We start from the raw sequence: 20,114 nt of genomic DNA, 5'->3' as shown, positions 1-20,114 counted from the left end.
TTAGCTATTTAAACTTTTGCTGTGTAGTAATACTGCTTGGATAGAGTGCTGGACTTAAGTATGACTCTGTCTGTCTCTGAGGCAGCACCACAATCCATTAAGCTCCCCTTATTTAATCTGTCCATCATAAGCTTAATATGTGATTCATCCTTTTCATATCACAAAGGACAAAAAGGTGATCTTTTGTATTTGAATCTCTAATTTATGCTCCCCATCCCAAGCAGTAAATGGTAGAGAAGAAAGCTTTTTCTGCAGTTTCTTCAGCCCTTTTATCTGAGAAAAAGCAGTTATATGTCGGGTCTCTAAGGAATTTGATGCTCTCTTTATCCCCTGACCCTATTTCCATACTCAGAGCTTCAAGAAAGGAAACTATCCCATAGAAAGATAACATATTCAGAGGTTAGTAGGACTTGCAGTATGTAAATTATGTCTTTATACCCAAGACCCACTCTATTCTTTTGGGACAAGGGCAAATAAGCTCTCAAAATAAATACCTCATAATGGAATTGTTCTATTCCCCTCTTTTAGATCCTCACCCAAGGAGGAAACAACACAACTCCTAGTCTCTAGAGGAAAACAACACAATAAACTATACAGTGCAGATTTAATATCAAAGAAGGAGGGCATTCCTGGTAGATGAAAGACCTTGAGGCTTACCCAGTAAGATTTGCAATATTTCCCTTCGCACAGTAATTTGTAGTTCTTAATTAAGGTATACCATCTCTTTGGAGGGAAAACTGTATTCATTTTCTCACCATTGTAGTCACCATTTTAATAAAGAGAGAGACAAAAGCATGTTGAAGCTGGAGGGCTACAAAAGATATTTCTTTTAAGGAGGAATGAGTAATGATTGCCTTTGAGCTTCAATCTGGATGCCACTTCCAGAAAACAACCCTGCTGACAGAAAAGAAATTTTTCTTTTTTTTTTTTTTTTTTTCTATTTCACCGCTCTTTCTTTTGTTGTCGGAGTAGAGGTATTTTATACGAATAGAGAAATAACAACCGAGAGAGTTTATCATGAAGACATCAGTAATGTTAGAATGGCTTGCTTATTTCAACTCTAGAAACCATTTGGGAAACTGTATTTAAAAGCCACCAAGACGGAAAAACAAAATTAAAGCAAATCCTTAGATGAAACTTGTAAATCCTCCCTAAGTACCTCTCCTTTTCCCTCTGCAGATGAGAGGATACTGGGTTAGATGGTTTACTGACAAGAAATCCCAGCAGAACATTTCTTGTCACTGAAAATTCAGATCAGAGTGGAAACTTGTATTATTAAACTGAAATAATGAATTGTCAGCAAAATAACTATTGTTTTCAATAGAATCAGAATTTGGTCCCATAGTCCTGGCTATCTGTGCATATAGATACAGCATGTAACAAAAGAAAACTGTAATCCTTTAAACCCAATACAGTACTATGATTGTGCACAACCATATGGGAATTGACTGCCTTGTAAGCCTTAAATTTGGTAACACAGGCATGTACATCGGGTAATGAAGACCAACTCCTTTAGCAAGCATGCTGTTCTTAAAACTTCCTAGTTTTTCTATCTGGCATCTAAACAAAAAACCTCTCAGCAAGACTAGTTAAGAAAGAGCCTAAATTTAGTAAAGAGGGTAGAGGGAACTTATGTTTTCTTGCCTTTTTTAAACATACGCACTCAGTTAATATCCCTAAATTATACTGTTTGTGCTTTTGTGCACTTACTGCAATGCTGCCCTGTGGTACTCACAGGTACAAAGGGCCCAGGTGCCAGAGTCTTACTTCCTACGCTCATCTACCATATGCAAACCTTTTAACTAAATCATTTTTAATAATTGAAGTGAGACAGAGAGCAAGTAGTGTTTTGGTGTTGACGTATAGTGAGCAGTAACTTGAATTAACAATTGACCTTTAATGCACAGTAAATTAATACTTTCACTACTAGAGTGGCTTTTAGTACTATCTATACTATATCTATAGGTAAAAGCAGCTTACCTGAATAACATGTTTCAGCTTGTCAATAATTTGACTTATTACAGGATCTGTTCCCTTCACTTTTACTTCTGGATTTGCAGACTGAGCTTTGACTCCACTGCCAACCACACGATGAGTATAGCTAGTTTAATACACAAACACACACACAAAAATGGTTTAGTAAATTATTCTACTCTCAGAGAGTCATCTTCTAGTTTGTATTAGCTCTCATGGCATCAACATTCCACTTTAATGAGATGCATTAATTTTGTGCACATATTTTTCACAGAAAAGAAATACAGCATAATGTAATTACTACATTCCACAAAGTTGTATTATTTATTACACCTTTAATTTTACTACAAACTTTAACAAGAAAAGAGTTATCTACATTTTGAAGCGAGAACATTCAGTCCTATGTGTGTTTTTTTGTGTGTGCAAAGACTGTCCTCCATTTTGGTTTTGCTAAATACAAACTCCATGGTGATTGCTTAAATGTATGACATCTCAGGATTTCAAAACAAACTCCAGATTCTACACACACTGTATGTTCAGAACTACACCTGAAGTTTCTTAGTGTTTTTGTGAATGCACATGCAGATAGAACATTTATTGCAAGACAACAGCCCAATTGTGCATAAATTATTTAGCATTATATAACTGATATAAGTGCAGAGTAGACCAAAATTTACTTAATAGACAGCTAAGTAAAAAAGAAGCAACAGGGACCAGATATATGCTCATTCAAGAAAGAACTGCTGTAGTAAGTAAGTAGAACATTGTTTCTAATATATCAAAACTCAAAATGCAGAGACTAAAATCAACGACCTAGCACAATTCTGTGGTTTACTAAGACACAATTCTTCATTCAACTTCCCGTGTTATATGTAATACTCAAGTTATGCAAAAAAACCCTGAATATCTACCTTCTCATCACAGCTACTGTACATTATGCAAATACCCTCCATATGTTAGATTTTGTCTGTATACTCTACAAGAGGATAGCTCTATGTATCTCTGTCTCAAAAATATTTTGCCAGCTGTTACACTGTAAGAAAAAAGAAAGGAAAGAACCCTATCAGGAATGGAGCAAAGAAATGCCTAATTCCTGCCTATTACGTCTGCGTATGAGCATAGACAACACAGCATATTCAAATTTTTCAGAAACTGTTTTATGAAAAACATTGCAGGTCCTCTTAGCTCTGCAGAAAACCTTCCATGTATGCTAAACAACGAACACTGTTCATTAAAGCAAGGTTGCCACATAACAACAATATTTTGTCTGTGATATTTCCTTAAATATCACCTTAAAGGAGATTGAGGATATTCCTAAGGAAGTATACGTGGACTCAGATACCACTCCTCAAATGACATTGGCCATGCTCATAGATATAAATTAACCCTGTCATACAAAATGACACCAAGTTTTCCATAGGTCCCAGAGAGCACAATTTGCCTTCTGTATGACAAAAATTAGTAGCTCCTTTAGGCATTACAAGAAGATACTTTTTGGACTACAAGTTCTGCAAAATGCTTCAAAAGTGAACAAATTCTGAGGCTCAGCAAAATTTTCCCTGACATTTAAGGTATTAAGAGTCAGCAGTCGTTCATCTCTTAAGTCCCTTAAAGCATTTGATTTCACACAGTAAATACTAAAATTCTAGATCTTCTACATACAGCTCTGTATGTGCTACTTAGGGCAAATCTGCTCTCTATTTCTTCTACTTGCAATCAAGTTCACTGGAAGCAGATATAATATCAAATTTAAATTCATTTATGTATAAACATATCACAGCAATAATCACCTACAATTAGTCACCAGTAAAAGATTCCAGCTTTATTCATCCTTCATTTGAGAAAATAGACAGCTGTATCCAATATTCAGGACACACTGTATCAGTGAAAGGTAAATACTAAAAATAATGAGTTCATTACTAAAAGCCATTATGGAACCCTTTACTGATTCACTAGCCATAATATTACTTGGAATAGATGTTAATGATGCACAGTCAGGACAGCGAGGCTTAATGTACTTAAATGTAGTTCATTGGAACATGGTAGTTGAATGAGTTTATAAAAAAAATCTTCATAGCACTGTTGAATGCATTGAATATATGAATGGTTCATATTCCTCACAGTGTGGCATTTAGGTTTATAGCAGACAGCTTTTTGTGCTGTCTTGCAGTGATGGGGCAATTTGCCACCTTGTAGTGATGCGGCAAAACTTTTTATAGGTTTGTGTACCAAAAATGCAGCCTGCCTGCTAGACTTGGAGGAACTTTTAACGCAGCAAATTGAGTAGGGTCAATAAATCTTCTGGTAGCTTCTAAGGATTAAAAAACAAAAAAAACAACAAAACACCCCCAAACTAAAAATCTTCTCCAATCTTTTTCTCAAAAATCCTTCCTCAACAGTCATTTTTTCTAAATCAAAATAGATAATTCAATATGGAATTCCTTCCTTCCTTCCTCTTTCCAGCTGAATAATACTGCACTCACCAGATGGACAACTGGTTTAACTCAACACACTGGTTTAATGCAACACAGTAACTTCTCTTCATACTATAACACTATGAAAAAATCTTAAAGGTTATGGCTATCCTTTCTAAACAGTGCTCCCATTTTCTGTTTCACAGCTCACAAAACCTATGTTCTCACTTTCTGTCACTTGGAATTCTTCAATTAACACCTTTCTTCAAATGCTGCAAACCCAACTACTACACATTTGCCTGTGAACTGAATAACTAGAATATCCTTTTTCTTATTTTAATTTAATTGATGATACTCATTTCTCTAACTGGGCAGGAAGAAATAAACCACACAGAAGTTGAGACTTGCCTAGGTTACAATTTTATTAATTCGTCTCATCTGGGAATTATCTGGCAGTGACTCATTCAAGGCTGACCATCATTTCTTTTCCAGCTATTTCCACAATGAAATCCACACCTGTGCACAGCTGGTATTTACCGTAGGACTAACTCCCTTCTTTCACGCGAGGGAAAGTAATACTGTTTTATGAGTGGACCAGATATTAAAAGTTTCAATTTTGTTCCCCAACCTCTTTAGAGCTGTCATCCTCTAAGTTCCTCTTCAGCTGTCATTCATAAGGAATAATTGGATTTACTTACCAGTAAAAAGTGTAAGCAATTAATTTTAGTTCTCTCTCTCCCACTCCTAGTCATTCAGTTATAGTAATTGTTTTTGTATTCTCTCAAAGGCAAAATACACATCTGCTCCCCAGGTAGAGGAGCTCTATTACCTAATATTAAAATGTCTTTCTAGGCAATGATTAATTCTCCTTTCTCATGTAAAAAAATATACTCTTTTTCTTATTTACACATTTTCAACATTGTCAAACCTGTGTGGCCCAATGGCTCTTTGACATTTTGGGTTGGAAGCTTCACGTTATCACCGAAACATGTCCAAAATCCATTTGAATGTTCTCTCAGTTCTCATGACTGAGGCAATTCCTATACAAAGTCCAGATATTCTTACCCTGTAACACTGCCTGTAGCAAATTTCACTTAACCTTCAGCTCTTTCACCCACTTTGGTGAGAAAGAAGCACCCCTGCACAGAGAGCAGTTGTATAGTATGAGTGGGCATGCTCTAGTCTGGGAATATCCCCGTCCATCTTTTGCCTGTCCTCGCAGCTACGACATAAAGAAACTGAAAGTTTGGTAATAATTTTCTTCTTTTACAGTCACTACCAGGCTACTTTTTCTTCCTTTCAGGAAGGAAATCCACTCAGTCACTTACCTGTCAAAGAACCTACTGACATTAGTTACTAAATAGCATCCTTGCTGACTGCTCAGAGGTGGGGTTTGCTTTTTTCAGTTGAGAGTAGGGAAGGGTAAGCAGGTGAAGCAAAAGTGACATGGGCATTGAAGCAATGACAAGTATCACACTAGTGCTTGATAATACCACAACTTTAGGACTATTAGCATTGAACAACTATTGGATCATTAGGTACTGGTAGTAACAACCTCCATATTAGTTGGCCTTACTTGCTCTGAGCTGTTTAGCACCTTTCTACTTTCATTATCACTCCTGACCTTTCTTTCATCCACAGCCAGCATGATCCTTTCCAGGGCTGACAGAAGCGAATTTGTGATTGCCCCTGCTTCCCACTGCCTGTGGGCCTCCTCACCCTCCAAAGCAATGTTCCGAAGCAGAACAGAGCACCCCTCCACCTAAAACCTTCACAAATGCACTGGCTGCCCCCAGAACAGTTCAAACCCAGGTCTGTGACAACTGACACATTTCGGCCCATCCTCCTGATATTTTTGTCTTTTGCAGGCCTCAGCAGACCCCAAATAACACACAAGAATACATCCACAGAAAAAACTTTGTGTCCAAGGGGGGTGGAAGGTGTTTTAAAGTTTGGGTTCATTTCTCATTATCCTACTCCAATTTGATTGGTAATAAATTAAATTAAGTCCCCAAGTTGACGCTGTTTTGCCCATGATGGTAATTGCTGAGTATCCTTATCTCAACCCACGAGCCTTCTGTCTTATTTTTCTCCCCCTGTCCCGTTGAGGAGGGGAGTGATAGACTGCCCTGACTCAGTCAGGGTCGACCCACCACACCAAATCTGACACTCCTCTGTGGACCAGTTCACAGCATAAGTGTTGAACAGCATTTTTCCTGTGATGTTGCATTGTTAAGTGATGGTGGACCCAGCATAGAACACCCAAACGTGAATACACTTCACATACTGAAGTAAATGCATTTGTTTGCATGTTTTTCTGTTATTGGAAATAACTAACCCATATTAAATTTGCTTTCACTGCAAGGTGATCTAGCTTTGATCAATTGATGTTAAAAACTATGATTTAACTTTGAGTCTTTTGTAATTACGGGCTTTGGCAAGGCACAAGGCAAGTTGAAAATCTTTTTTTTTTCTTCAGGTGTCTAATAAGGCATTGACAAAGCCTCATGAAGTATTGCTTTACTGATTCTTTTCAAAAAAGTAAGATTATGTAAGTCAATCTCTTTATTTAATCTACTCTTTCTGCTTGAAATAATATCTTTTGCATACAAAAATTATAAACTTACTTATATGTTGTTTTATTTTCCACATATCATTGTGTTTAATTAACAAATGTCTATAAATCTAACATCTTCAAACATTCTAATGTGAACTAAATGATCTGTCAGAGCTAAATGGGCTATTGGGAATCTGAGCATGGTACACAAAACTTCATCCCTGTTGACTTACATTTACATGCAAAATATGTCTCTCTTTAGTTGGGGGAAAAATATAAAAATCTCATATTCTTGGTTTGAAAGACTTCATACATTATAAAGTTTTAATACAGCATTAATCACTTTGTGTTTCTTTTACTCCTAATGTACAAGTAATGGGAAAAACATTTCAAGGATTCCCACAGAGGTAGCCTGACTTGAGCAAGTGTTGCTCAGATTTAAATCCCGAGGAAAAAAAAGAAAAAAAAAAAGACAAATTTCTTGCTAGAGAAGTAATAGACCCGCCATCTGTGCTCATTTCTGTACAAGCATGGTAATGTATCACATCACTTTAATAGGCAGACTTGGTCCCCAAGTACTATTCATTTTCATCAATGCTAGGGAAAAAAAACAAGCACCAATATATTTGTATTCTAGAAACATGTTTTAAAGTGATGAATAACAAGGTGCACATTTTCTGAGTTCAATATATGAATATTCATGTAAATTTCCTATTACTCTCTATTGTATCTAGAAATGTAGTTGGTGTGTTTTCTAATTGATTGTATCAATATCTCTGTTAAAAGAGAAGACCATGCTCTACTGGCTATCACTGAATTCTTGGTACATGCAGTTGGAAAAGCTATTAGAAGTAATGAATATAGTAACTCTCATAAGGATCAGCCATTTTGGACATGGTGCTTAAGGCAGATCTACTTTTGTATCCCTCCAACACAAATAATCTATGTTATATTCTGATGACAACGCATACTGATACATCATATTTATTGGCAACAACTGATCAAGATTTTCCATTCCTTCAAACCAGCTTTGCGGAATAACGTCAGTATAGAATAGATAGAGTAAGAAATCAATGCTAAAACTGGGTCTGAGCCATAAAGTTTTGATCTAGATGCAAAATTCTCCAGAGTTCAACTCCCAGTGTTAATAATGTTTTGCTTCAGACCTGTTATTCTTTAAATTTGCTGCTACTTATCTCTGCTATTACTTCAGTATGAAGAGAACACAAATCCTTTGTTAGCAACAGATTTGTTTCGAGTAAAGCGAACCTTATTTAGCACAGCCTTTCACACAGCTACTTAAGAGGCTTTAAGAAACTAAATATCTTCAAAAAGAAGAAACATGTATTATGGAAATAAACAGGGAAAAATTTCAGTTGAAAAAAATCTGGCTATATGATTCTCACCTGCATTTGTGATATTTCATCTCAAATCAAATTTTAACTGATTGTATTACAGTAATCTCCATGAAAGCAAGAAGACAACAACCACTAACTCTCTCCATTGACTTAATTTTCTGCATTTGAAACTATTTGTTGTAAATGAAGCAATGCTAATTTTCATCAGCTGACTATTTAAAGCACTGAAATGCTAGGGAAATAGTTTGAAACTAGGTGTTTATTTCCTGTGGGTTCTCTGTGAAGCTCCAGACAGAGAGAATAAAATATACAAGACCAAATAACTTGATTTTTAAAATAATATATTTATTTACTGTATTTGCTCTCCTGTATTCATCTTTTTTAACTGGGATTGATAGTGACACCAAGATGCAACTTTTGCAATACATTCCTCCTTCACAAACTGGATTTTCTTGTTTGTATGTTCTAGTTTGGATAAATAAGCATTCATGTACTGGCATCGCTAAAGGATTTGTTTTGTGCAGCTTCTCACCTTAATTGAATTCTAAATTACTTCACAGCTTAGGCTGCCGGCATTTACAAGTTGCAAGCAAGCACCTGTATTTATATAGTCTTACTGTGCTTAAGAATGGTAAGATAACACAGTGTGCCCACTACGTTTTGGTTTATTTCAAACCTGGGATACGATTTTTAATAATTCCTTCTCTGCTTGCTTCCTTGCTTTATGATTGCTGATAATTGTTGTTTTACACCTGCTCTTGCTAGCATCTTCATCACTGCTGGACATTTCAAAATTCTAGGTAACTGTTAATTGAGACACTCACAATTACCTGAATACTAGTAAAAAGTAAACATGTGCAGCAACAAATGAGTAAGAGTGTTTAGCGGTGCAAATTTTAATTAGCAAATCTGAACAAATCAAAGAATCACTACAATCATAAAAAAAAAAGCACTTGGAGCTTGTGCAGCTGTTTGTGTCTAGTTTGCTGGTTTTGTCTAGTCTTACATAGTTTTTCAACATTAGATATTGCAAAGTTAGCCTCAGAAAACTTGTCAAAAATATTTTGCACCTAGTTATCAGAACTAGTAATTCTAGTCATTTTCAATACTTTTTAATTGATCAACATTTATTGCAAAATAAAATAAAATGTCTTTTAATTTCTCAATGAAAAATTATTTTTAGATCTGTAATTTGGTATATATTTGAAAAAAAATTGATTGCATATACACTTGTTAAATTTACAGAAAATATTAAGTGTGGAAAACAACTGAGTAAAAGCTGTGTTATTTATGCTTCAGACAAAAATATGTTCCTGTAATCATTTAGGCTAAAACATGTCTAATAAAAGATATGTATTTAGGTTTTGATCATTAACTAGGCCTGCCTTGTTGAAGGAAAAAATAGTAGATCAGCCTTTGGGCTTTTCTACTTTTGAAAACTAAGTGACATGTCTTTGGAATACTCCTTTTTAAACAGATATTTCATTGAAATTTGCTTATATGGAACTAGGTTCATGGGAATAATACCAATCACACTGAAGTATGTAATAAAGGAACTATTCAGGAATAATAACGGAACTAGCCTTTCAGAATATCTCTTTTAATGAATTTCCAAGTGTGACCCCGACCTTTGTTATTTTGTACAGCACAAAATCTATCATCTCAATAATTTCCATGATGTTCTAATCCTACAATTGCTCTTCCAAAGCTCAAAAACAACCCCAACAGTCCTTCATGGTCTTAATTTGAACACCAAAATTTTTGAGAGGATTTTATACAGAGTGGTTGGAAGCTAGTTCATCATAGTTTTGATGTTAACTATGTCTTCCAAAAATAAGTTCTTAATAAACAATAAGAATTGCTAATGGATGTCCTGAAAGCTTCATTAGGCAGACAGGTCTCCCTCTGAAGAGACTTCCAAAAACACCAGCTTCTCTCTAGTTGCTATGTATGACACATGTATTTAGAAGGATTGTTTTACTAAGTATCTGAAATTCGGTACAAGACGTGTGTCTGTTAAGTAAGACTATATCCTTTTTGCAAAGAATGCAACTTCTACTGAAGTGAGAACTACTAAAGCTAAATTTTCTTCTTCAGAAGTGCTATATTCTACACACTGAACTTTCATGTTTTGAAGCTTTCTTCTAGCACAGCAAATAAATCCTGATCACTTTTAAAAACTGGTAAGTAGCACAGTTGTAACTGTTTTGAAATACACCAAATTTGCCTGGATCTGCGTTGACTCATCAAAGTAATCTATTTCAAGATAAGTTTATTTAAATATTTTTTTTTAAATACTGTCTTTTCCTGCTGATTTTCCATCTTCCTTCTCTTGGACATCATCTGAATGAAATAGTCTACATAAACTCAAAGAATTCTAGAACAATTCTGCCCAAATATCATGAAAGCTTAAATACATTTCCTTGTAACTGCTGCTATTTCCTATTGTAAAGAAAACTTATACATCATGTTACCAGTGTCAGAGAATTTTGTTTTGTTTTGCTTCAAAATGTAATCTTTACACTCTTTCAAAAGTTCAAGAACTTTTGAAGAATTCTCACTTGAAAGATACCATGGAAATTAATCTTCTTGTCAATTAATGGTAACCACTGTAATAGTTATCTATGTGTATGTACCTCAGCAGTATGTTGCGAAATTCCAGAGGCACTATTCTTATATGTGATGCAAAATGAATGCCACAAAGAGCAAGACAAAACACGCAGTCAACAGCTCTGTTCTGTCAAACAGAAACTTAAACTCTGACGAGCATCCCACCCTAATGGGGGGAATTCCTCACCCCAACAATGTCCAAATTGTCCACAGAGGCAAAAGAAAAAGCATCTGAGAGGGAACCACTATCAATCTGTAATGCACCTTAACAAATAAATGTGTTCTAGTAATTGCAAGCTCCGTTGAAGAGAAAAGAACTGAAGAGGAGCTTTGAGACAGATATTTCATTTAAACTAGGTGCCTTGGGTAAGTCACATGTTTAAAACTGAGAAAATAAATTCTTATTACATTAGAAAATAACTAAACAGCAGACATATGCAAGTGCACTAAATCTAGATAAATAAGGACAACAATATCTCCTTCTTCTTGTAGTACACTTGAAATCTTCTTACAACCTTAATAATTCTACTGTACCTTCATTTAATGGAGCAAGGAAATGAGAGGTATTTATTATCATAAACAAGCACATAAATGTTTATAGCAAATAGCTGGCAAAACAAAAGGAATTATCTTGGAAAAATAATTCAAACAATTTGGAAGCACAACGTTGTCAAGCCTAATTAGTCTAAAATTGATAAACCTGGTTCCCCTATATGACGCTAAAATATCTCTGCTTAGGCATGGCACAAGAGTCATGTAACTATGGCATTATGACCTTGGAGACAGAAGTCTCCAATAACCACCAGACCTTGGAGACAGAAGTCTGTCATTTCATACTTTGTCCAACGTAACGCTGCAGTGCACAAACCAAAGTATCCTCTAGGAACTTGAAATACACCTGATCATTTTAGGACTGATACCTGACACAGTGCCGGCACAGTCAATACTTATCACACAGCCACATGGGGACTATACCACTACAAATCATGTCAAAGGTGCAGTCTTCACAATCCATTCTTTGTTATTGAGTAGTTTGGGTTTTTTTGAAGTAATTTATGGAAAATTAGCACAAAATGACAGTTATGGTGAAGGACTACCAAGCAGATAATAAACCTGAATATGATTATTGACAAAAGAAAGTAAGTTCATTCAGCAAATAAAGGTCAAATGAAGGAAGTAACCTAAGTCACTGTGCAACGCCAAGAGTGAAATGCTATTTCAGCAAATCCACTGACATGAGCCACTTGATAGATCTTTTCCTGTTTATTCTAAACAGTGAAAATCCCTGTGACGGTGAAGCTGCTTTTTACTGGCCCTCTCTGTTGTCAGACTACACTCAGAGTTAGCAAAAGATTGGTGGATTAATAATAAATCAAAGTAAGTAGCCAATCCATCTCTGTGGCTTTGTATCTTCCTAATTTACCTAAATGTGCATGAATCACAATGCTGCAAGCTAGGAATCAATGACAGGTATCCAACACACGATGCTTACCATCTTAAATGTTTTATGACACCTATGTGCTTAACATTGAGTGGGATGGTGGCGTTTTGGGTTGTTTGTTACTTTTTATTTGTTCGTTTTTTCACAAATAAAACACTTTGTTGCCATTTTCAATATTTTTAAAACCCGGAGAAGATAACATTATCTTGAGGAGAGACAGGGTGTAATTCTCTCTTCATTCAAACCAGTTTTACACTTACACAAGCGTGCTTACTTCGTGCACGTCTGTGTGAGAGGAAAATCAGTCCACAGATGTATTGCTATACAATTTGGATTGGTTTCATTTTTATAAAAATATATAAGACATTTTACTGAAAAAGAGTTTTCTCAGCAACTAGAAGTTTGTTCAGCTACTAACCCATAACTGTTTTCTTATTTCACAGCTTTATTATTCACAGCACCTTTGCTGGATGTATGTATTACCTGATCTGCAAAATACCTGCATTGCCTCTTCTCAGAGTGAAGAACAAATACAGAGTTATGGATCAGAAGCTCTACAGCATATTGTATTTTATTATATAATAGAAAAAGCATTACAGTATAATACCAGTGATGTGCTAGCGTTACTTAATCTTTATGGGAAATTAAGCCTTTTCTAGAATGCCATTTTTTATCAGTTACAGTTGAGTAAAGGTTTCATTCTGTACTGATCCTTAACTAGTCTTATCCCAAACATAGATATGGTTACCTTAACCTTTCATGCTTTTCAACTTCCATGAGAGGCATGATGGGTAATTTTTAAAGTATTTCAGAAGAAGTCACAAAGAATATGGGTTTTAAATAAAGTCATATTCAAAGGTAGTGGCATATGCATTAAGATCTCCAGTTTCAGAAACCACTCATAGCAGAGTAGTCAACTGAAGTGCCTGGAGAAGGCTGAAGGGTTGTGTGTGATACCACTAGGAAGGTATTTGAACTGGTCTGTTAAGATACATATCCTTCATTTCAAATTTTGTTAGACAAAATCATATCAGTACAACATAGGCATATTTTAGATGCACATTCTTAGTATCAGACAGAATAGGAATAATGTAAACACTATATATAAAGCACATCATGGTACAGGGGGCATAAGAAGGGATAAAAACACATTTGAGAATGTTTCAATGTTTTCCACAACATTTCAGCCTGATGGTTCTTGCATTCACGTATGATGTGGCACCACTGTTTAATGTTTCTTTAAAAAGATGAACTCATCCTTTACCCTTTGCACGTACAACCAACAAATACATGAGCTAAGAAAGCCTTCATAGCTAATGTTAAATTCTTTAAAGATAGGGATTGTATTGGAGGCTTAAGAGCTTTAATAAACTTTTGGTTATCCTTTTCTTTCCAACCACCCCTTTTTGTGTCTTCTTTTTACAAATTTAATTTATCACATTGAATTAGTTTTTACTTTTAGATATAACTGAGTGGATGTAAATGCATTTATTTTCTCTTTAGTGGATAAAGGTTTATGGGATGACAGTAGTAAAAGTATTTTTTATGTAAGGATAGAGATGATCATATTTCCAACTCCTAATAAAACTAATTGGTTCAGTTCTATTGTCTATGAATCTCTGTAATTGTTCTTTGTTTTGCTGTGTTGTGACAAAATTACAATGAAAACGTTGCAGTGACTTAATTTCACCTTCTTCCCATTCACCCAAATCTTAATAAAATAGAGATTTTAGACAAATATGACATAGTTTTCCCCTGAGAATGCCCCCATAAGAAGGAAGATGACAAATGATTATTAATTGTATTCCCCTTACCTATCTTTAGCTATTTAAAAATAAGACATCTATTACCTAAGCTTCCCCTACAGAGTAGGGTAAGAGAAAGAAAAGAGAGAGAAGGGCCTCTCAAGGGAAATACAGCACCTACTGCAGGATGAAATGATGACTTGCCATCTCCATTGGACACGCCTCCTAAACAACTAGTTAGACACAATCCTGAAATATCAAATAACTAAACTGAAATGAGATTGCATTAGCCTTCATGTATTCATTGTTGAAATCATAAGCTTCCTGCAGTAAACCTGTTATTCCCCCTGGTTTTAGTCATTGTAATTCTTACTTATTTGTATCATGGAAGATACTATGAAAAGACAAGAGTTAAATATTATGATTTGTCTACCTATTGCAGTAATGGGAACTGTATACCTGAGCATCAGTAGGATGTCAGAGAACTTTGCGTTTTTTATAGAACATGCAGTTCAGTGCAATCTAGGAAACAGTGCAGCTAATAATAAGTTTTTATCTTCCATTTTGTTCCTAAAGTAACTCAAAGTATTCCATTTACTGAAATATTCAGTAGAAACTGACAAATTAAAGGACAAAACTTATGAGAAATTTATACAGATTATAATGGACTGCTGGAAGCTAAAGCTCTTCCTAAGAAAAGAAGGGTTCCACTTTCTTCCTTTGGGATCAGAAGGGGAGGAAGTCTTGTCTATTGTAAGTTTGGAAGGTCTATGTGACTGCTTAGTATGCAGTCTGAAAGGATGATCAATCTAGGCAAGGCTATTCTCAGAGATTTGATTTTTAACTTCACTTGTGATATTGCCTTGGTTACAGAAATTAATGTCAAGTAAGTAACAAGGGGTTCAAGGATAATGTAAGTCAAATAGGCTATCTTCCCTATGGGAAAAGCTGTCAAAAGAAGACAAGAAAATGGGGTCAAAGTGTTGCTAAAAACATTCTCCAGGGAAACACCACCCTGCAGCAACTAGTACATGTCTGAAAATATTAAATGAATCTTGTGTTGCAAAAATATATATAATTCCAGTGTATAGTTATAGATTTGTATTTGTATGTATATACATACTTATGTACAGATGTGTACATTTTTGTTTTGATCTACATACTGAGCCAAACTTAAGTGTCTCTGTCCTGTATCATAGACCCTAATGAAATGATCAGAATGTTTATGAACAATAGCTAGATTTTAAAAACATTGTCATAATCAGGACTTTCACTGAGAGAAAAAAACCAACACGCTTCAGTATCATGGGAGTAGGGAGAGTAGGGTTTCACTTGTGTCTCTACATATTCCTGATTTAACATTGAACAAGCAACTGGAAACTAGGTCTTCAACACTACAAGAGTGTTGCAGTGACATTTTAGTCATAAGTTTTAGGTCATTGGCTGATGTCAGGAAAAACACAGCCTAATTTCTCATGCAAAATCTCTGGAGAGAGAGTAGTTTAAGAAAGAGATTCGCAATGGCCAGCACAGTCAGTTTTGGTAAACAGGAATTAATAAGTTTCTTATTCTAAACATTATTTTGTCTTTGTCAATACATGCAAATGTCAAGCCGCCTAAAAAATATTTCTCTTCACTGGACTGTTTTATTTAAATTCTATTGATTCTGTAGAATTTACTTCATTGTCAACTGCAAGGATTAAACATAATGATTCAGGTGACTGATGTGCCTCAGATTTATTCCATGCTGTAACACAAGAAAGAGCTGGATGCAGGAAACTCTCCTCTCTGTTGACAGAGTGTTAATCAGTCAGTCACATCAGTACATCATTCATTTAGAGACTAATTTGGCCAGAGACAAAAAGGACTGTGGATTGTTGTTGGGGAAGAAACAGAGAAAAAGAAAGCTTCCCATATCTTTATACAAAGGTACATATTCTTTGTTTTACAGTTATTGGATAAAATGATGAAATATTCATGACAGCAAAAACTGTGACTTTGACATCTAGTTCCTAGCAAGCCATCCTAGTCATTAGGCTAGAGGCCCATGCTCATTCCTACAATGTTTTTTCAACTCATGAATCTCAAATTACTCCATCCAAATTGCAGAAATATCCGTGGGACAGACTGAGAAATGTCTTTTCTGATGCCTGCAATGGCTTATATCCCTGTGGATTCTGAAAGGAACAGTAAATGGCCTGTATTCCATACCCTGTTGGCACGTTTCTAATTGCTGAATTAAAGGAATCGGGAAACTACCTTTTTAACAGTGCCAAATCCTCCTCAGTTTTTTGGGTGTTTTTTTAAACATGCATCCTAATCAGTTACACGTGCTCTGATAACACTTAACAGATTGCATATTGCATATAAAACAGCCAAATCTTCTAAATTGTGAAGCCCAGAGAGGTCGGTGCTTAAGCTGGAATTCAGCTGTTCCACACTCTTATCCCTGAAATAGGTTTTTAATAGCCAAGAATGAAACAGAACTTGGCAAACAGTTTAAAGAGGAAGTGCCATATAAAGGCAAGCAGTAAATAGACGTAGCAGCATGAAGAGTCGTACAAATTTCTGATGTACGGAGGGTTGAACTAGAAACTGAAGAAGAAAACAAAGTGGCTCTGAATGAGAAGGCTGCATCAAAGAAGCAAGACATAGTTAACTTCTTGGAGATTTTTGAAAACCATGATGGTACATTTAATCATTATGGATTTGGATCTAAAGAGTAAATATTAAAGGAAAAGAAAAATAGAATTTTGAGTCCTTAATATTAAGGCTATCAGAGCACAAATATAACCGTATTTAGTTTGTGTTCCTGGTAAATATCCTTTCCACTCCTCCAAGTCTCTAGCTTATGCAGTGAGATAAGCAGTTCCATATATTTGTTGGCGCGGAGGCCAGCATATAGGTCAGCAGTAATATATGGCTCAGAAGCAATTGTTTTGATTTTTTAAAAAATGAGATTGCTAAAAGAGATGACCTTATTACTCTAGAATTTTGATAAGTGCCTCTTTAGACTCATTTCAAATAATACACACAAAGCCTCAATTTAGAATGTAACTTTTTTATTATTTTTATAGTGCTTAAAATGAACATAATATCATGTGTCTATGAATCTAAGTGGTAATAATCTCAAGGAGCACTCTATCTTCGTTTTATTGAAAGTCTGATGTGACTCAATCAGCTGTCTATAGTATCCACTGAGATGAACAATAAACTGTAAGGCAGATATTCAGTATCTTGTAATAAACTGAATTGACCATCAGTGTTTTCAGTAACACTTCAGAATCTGTCTAGAAAATACAATTGTTTAGGAATACATCCGGTTTTGTTAGCAAATATTTCTTAACAGAAGATAATGTATGTGCAGCCTCCCTGAAAAGGACCTGGGGACTGACACCAAGTTAAATATGTAACAGCAATGTACCATTGCTGCAAAGTGGACTGCATCAGGAGCACTGCCAGCAGGTCGAGGGAGGTGATCTTTCCCCTCCTCATCACTGGTGGGGCCACACCTGGAGTAGTGGGTCCAGTTCTGGGCTCCTCAGTACAAGAGAGACATGGACCTACTGGAGAGAGTCCACAGAAGGACACAAAGATGATGAAGGAACTGCAGCATCTCTCCTATGAGGAAAGGCTTGGAGAATTGTGACTGTTTAGCCTGGGGAAGGGAAGTATCAGGGGGAATCTTATCAATGTATGTAAATACCTGAAGGGAGGGTGCCAGGAGAAGGGAGCCAGGCCTTTTCCAGTGGTGTCCAGTCAAGAGGCAATGGTCACAAGCTGAAACATAGGAGGTTCCCTCTGAGCATCAGGACACACTTTTTTACTGTGTGGGTGACTGAGTACTGGCACAGGTTGTCCAGGGAGGTTGTGGAGTCTCCATCCTTAGAAATATTCAAAAGCTGTCTGGTCCTGGGCAACTGGGTCTAGTTGGCCCTGCTTGAGCAGGGGGGTTGTACCACATGACCTCCAGAGATCCCTTCCAACATCAACCGTTCTGTGATTATGTGAATGTATAGTTACTTATTTTTCATTTCTTGATGTTGAATTGTGTATTACGTTCTTCACAGTGTTACTCATACAGTTCTTCATTACGGATCAGTAATCTTCAGACCAGTCATGGCAACCATGTAGTAACTGGGATTTCCCTCGGCAGAAAAACTATTTATTGTGTGCGTAAATTCTATTTCAGATTAGAAGACCATAAAAAATACAGGCTTTCTATGTTATTAACAAAAGATTTTTTTTTCTGAAAATTCTGGGCCTGCTACCAACTACTTTGTTATTAATTAAAACAGTCAGAAAATTGAACATCCCATTCACAAAGTAGATCACTTTACAGTTTATTCTGCTGAGTGGATTTAAGCAGAAAATAATTTTCTTAAATAATAGAATGGGATGCTAAACAGCCTAGGAACTTTGCTTTCTTGTAAACTGACAGGCAAGTTCCAGAAGATGAGAACCTACCTAAAACGGAATGATTTGTTTCATAGAGTGGCATCCTTGTCAGAGTAGAGTGACTACCTCTTTGTATCTGGGAAGTCACCACCATAGAAAAATGGCCTGTCAAAACATACAGGTACTAAGAACAAACCAGAGGCCCACAAACCAGAAGAGAGTACAGAAAGCTGGTGAGGGCAACAGGGTTTCCAATGGACTAGATTACAAAGGAAAAAAATTAGGAGTCTATGCATGTTTCGTTTCTGACAAACCATCTTCCTCCTATAAAAAACTATTCCATCAGACAGCTTTTGCTCATACTTACCTATTTCTAATAATAGCATATCTAAGATATAATATGCTATTATATAATAATAGCATATCAGCTAGTTTGTAATTCTGTGATTATGAATAGTAATTGAGATGCATGAATATCTTGGTGAACAGGTTGCACAGAGCAGAAAATTATAGTGCCAGCTCTCGAATACACTTTCAATGTTGGCCATTAAGAGATACAGACTCTGTGAACAAATTTAGAACAAATTATTTGGCTGCAGTTCAACCAGACATTCAAATACTCGAAGCTCAGTGTTAAGCATAACTCTTAAATTAACTTAAACTCTCTGATATGCTGTCAAACACTACCTTAAGCCGTCCAGCAAAGTAGACATGAGGTTTGATTCAATCCATCCAACCTAAAAGCAGTTTTCCTAGTGGTAGTCAAGACTGAGAGAAAGTTCTATATATAAAAGATGAAAAAAACCCTCTGAACCCAAAAGCATTACTGATATATAATCCTGTTTGCTCTGTGAACATACTGAGGATCTAACCAGAGAACAACTACACAGAAGGAATTAGAATAAATTCATTGAAAAAAAATAACCATATTCAAATCATATTTCTTTTCAGAATCCCTGGAATCCCTTTATCTCAAGCTTGTTCTCGGAACTGCTTGGTCCATACTTTTGGGAAAATACCTACATTTGTGTGATAGTAATATGGTCCCTGTCTCAAGACCCTAAATACTTTTTTCAAGAAAATAAGTTAACTGTGTGTATTTTCTCCTTGTATTTAAGGTTCTCACTGTGAATAAATCTACCAAATAACTTTCAGAGTAACTAATAGATCTTTAGAGAACTTCATAATATTGATGCAGCAATTTTCAGAATGCAAATATGAGATAAGGAAGTCTCATTTCTGATTCATTCTCTGAAAGACTGACTCCAAAACTGCCTCATAAGGAAAACTTTTGTCCTTCAGAAAAACATCACTTTGAATTCTACATTTCTTCTTCCAGAAGTTCGCCAAAGCTTCTGGTTATTACTTAATTTTGATACTTTTGAATATGCTTCATGGAGATCTGAAATGTAACTTAGACTTCTGTTCAGTGTTTTCTTTATTTGTCCTTTATGGCTAATTCTACTTTTCTAAAAACATATTCTCTTCATTCCTGATCATGAGTTTGTTCTGCGTCTGGAAATAATTTATTTGTGTTTTTTTTTTATTTCAGGCCACCTGGTCTTCTTTCAATATATGCATGCTTACTGCACAGCTTCACTGGCACAGCCTTGAATT

At 35.7% G+C, this 20,114-nt stretch overlaps 1 protein-coding gene across 12 annotated transcripts in view; it reads right to left on the bottom strand.

The window, feature by feature from the left end:
- Window positions 1-20,114, bottom strand: part of GPC5 (glypican 5) — a 738,578-nt gene that overhangs the window by 488,522 nt on the left and 229,942 nt on the right. For 5 of the 12 annotated variants that reach the window (XR_010071268.1, XM_063336223.1, XM_063336233.1 and 2 more), the window contains exon 6: window positions 1,981-2,101. The exons of the other annotated variants lie outside the window; for them this stretch is intronic. Coding sequence is in view for 4 of the 5 variants with exons in the window: in XM_063336223.1 (XP_063192293.1) it covers window positions 1,981-2,101 (121 nt within the window). In the remaining variant the exon portion in view is untranslated. The remainder of the gene's footprint in view (window positions 1-1,980; window positions 2,102-20,114) is intronic. 12 annotated transcript variants of the gene reach the window in all.

This window comes from Chroicocephalus ridibundus, chromosome 1 (assembly GCF_963924245.1).
Source record: "Chroicocephalus ridibundus chromosome 1, bChrRid1.1, whole genome shotgun sequence".
Taxonomy (NCBI): domain Eukaryota; kingdom Metazoa; phylum Chordata; class Aves; order Charadriiformes; family Laridae; genus Chroicocephalus; species Chroicocephalus ridibundus.
Note: the sequence above shows the minus strand (reverse complement) of the source record. Positions and strands in the feature narration are given on the sequence as shown.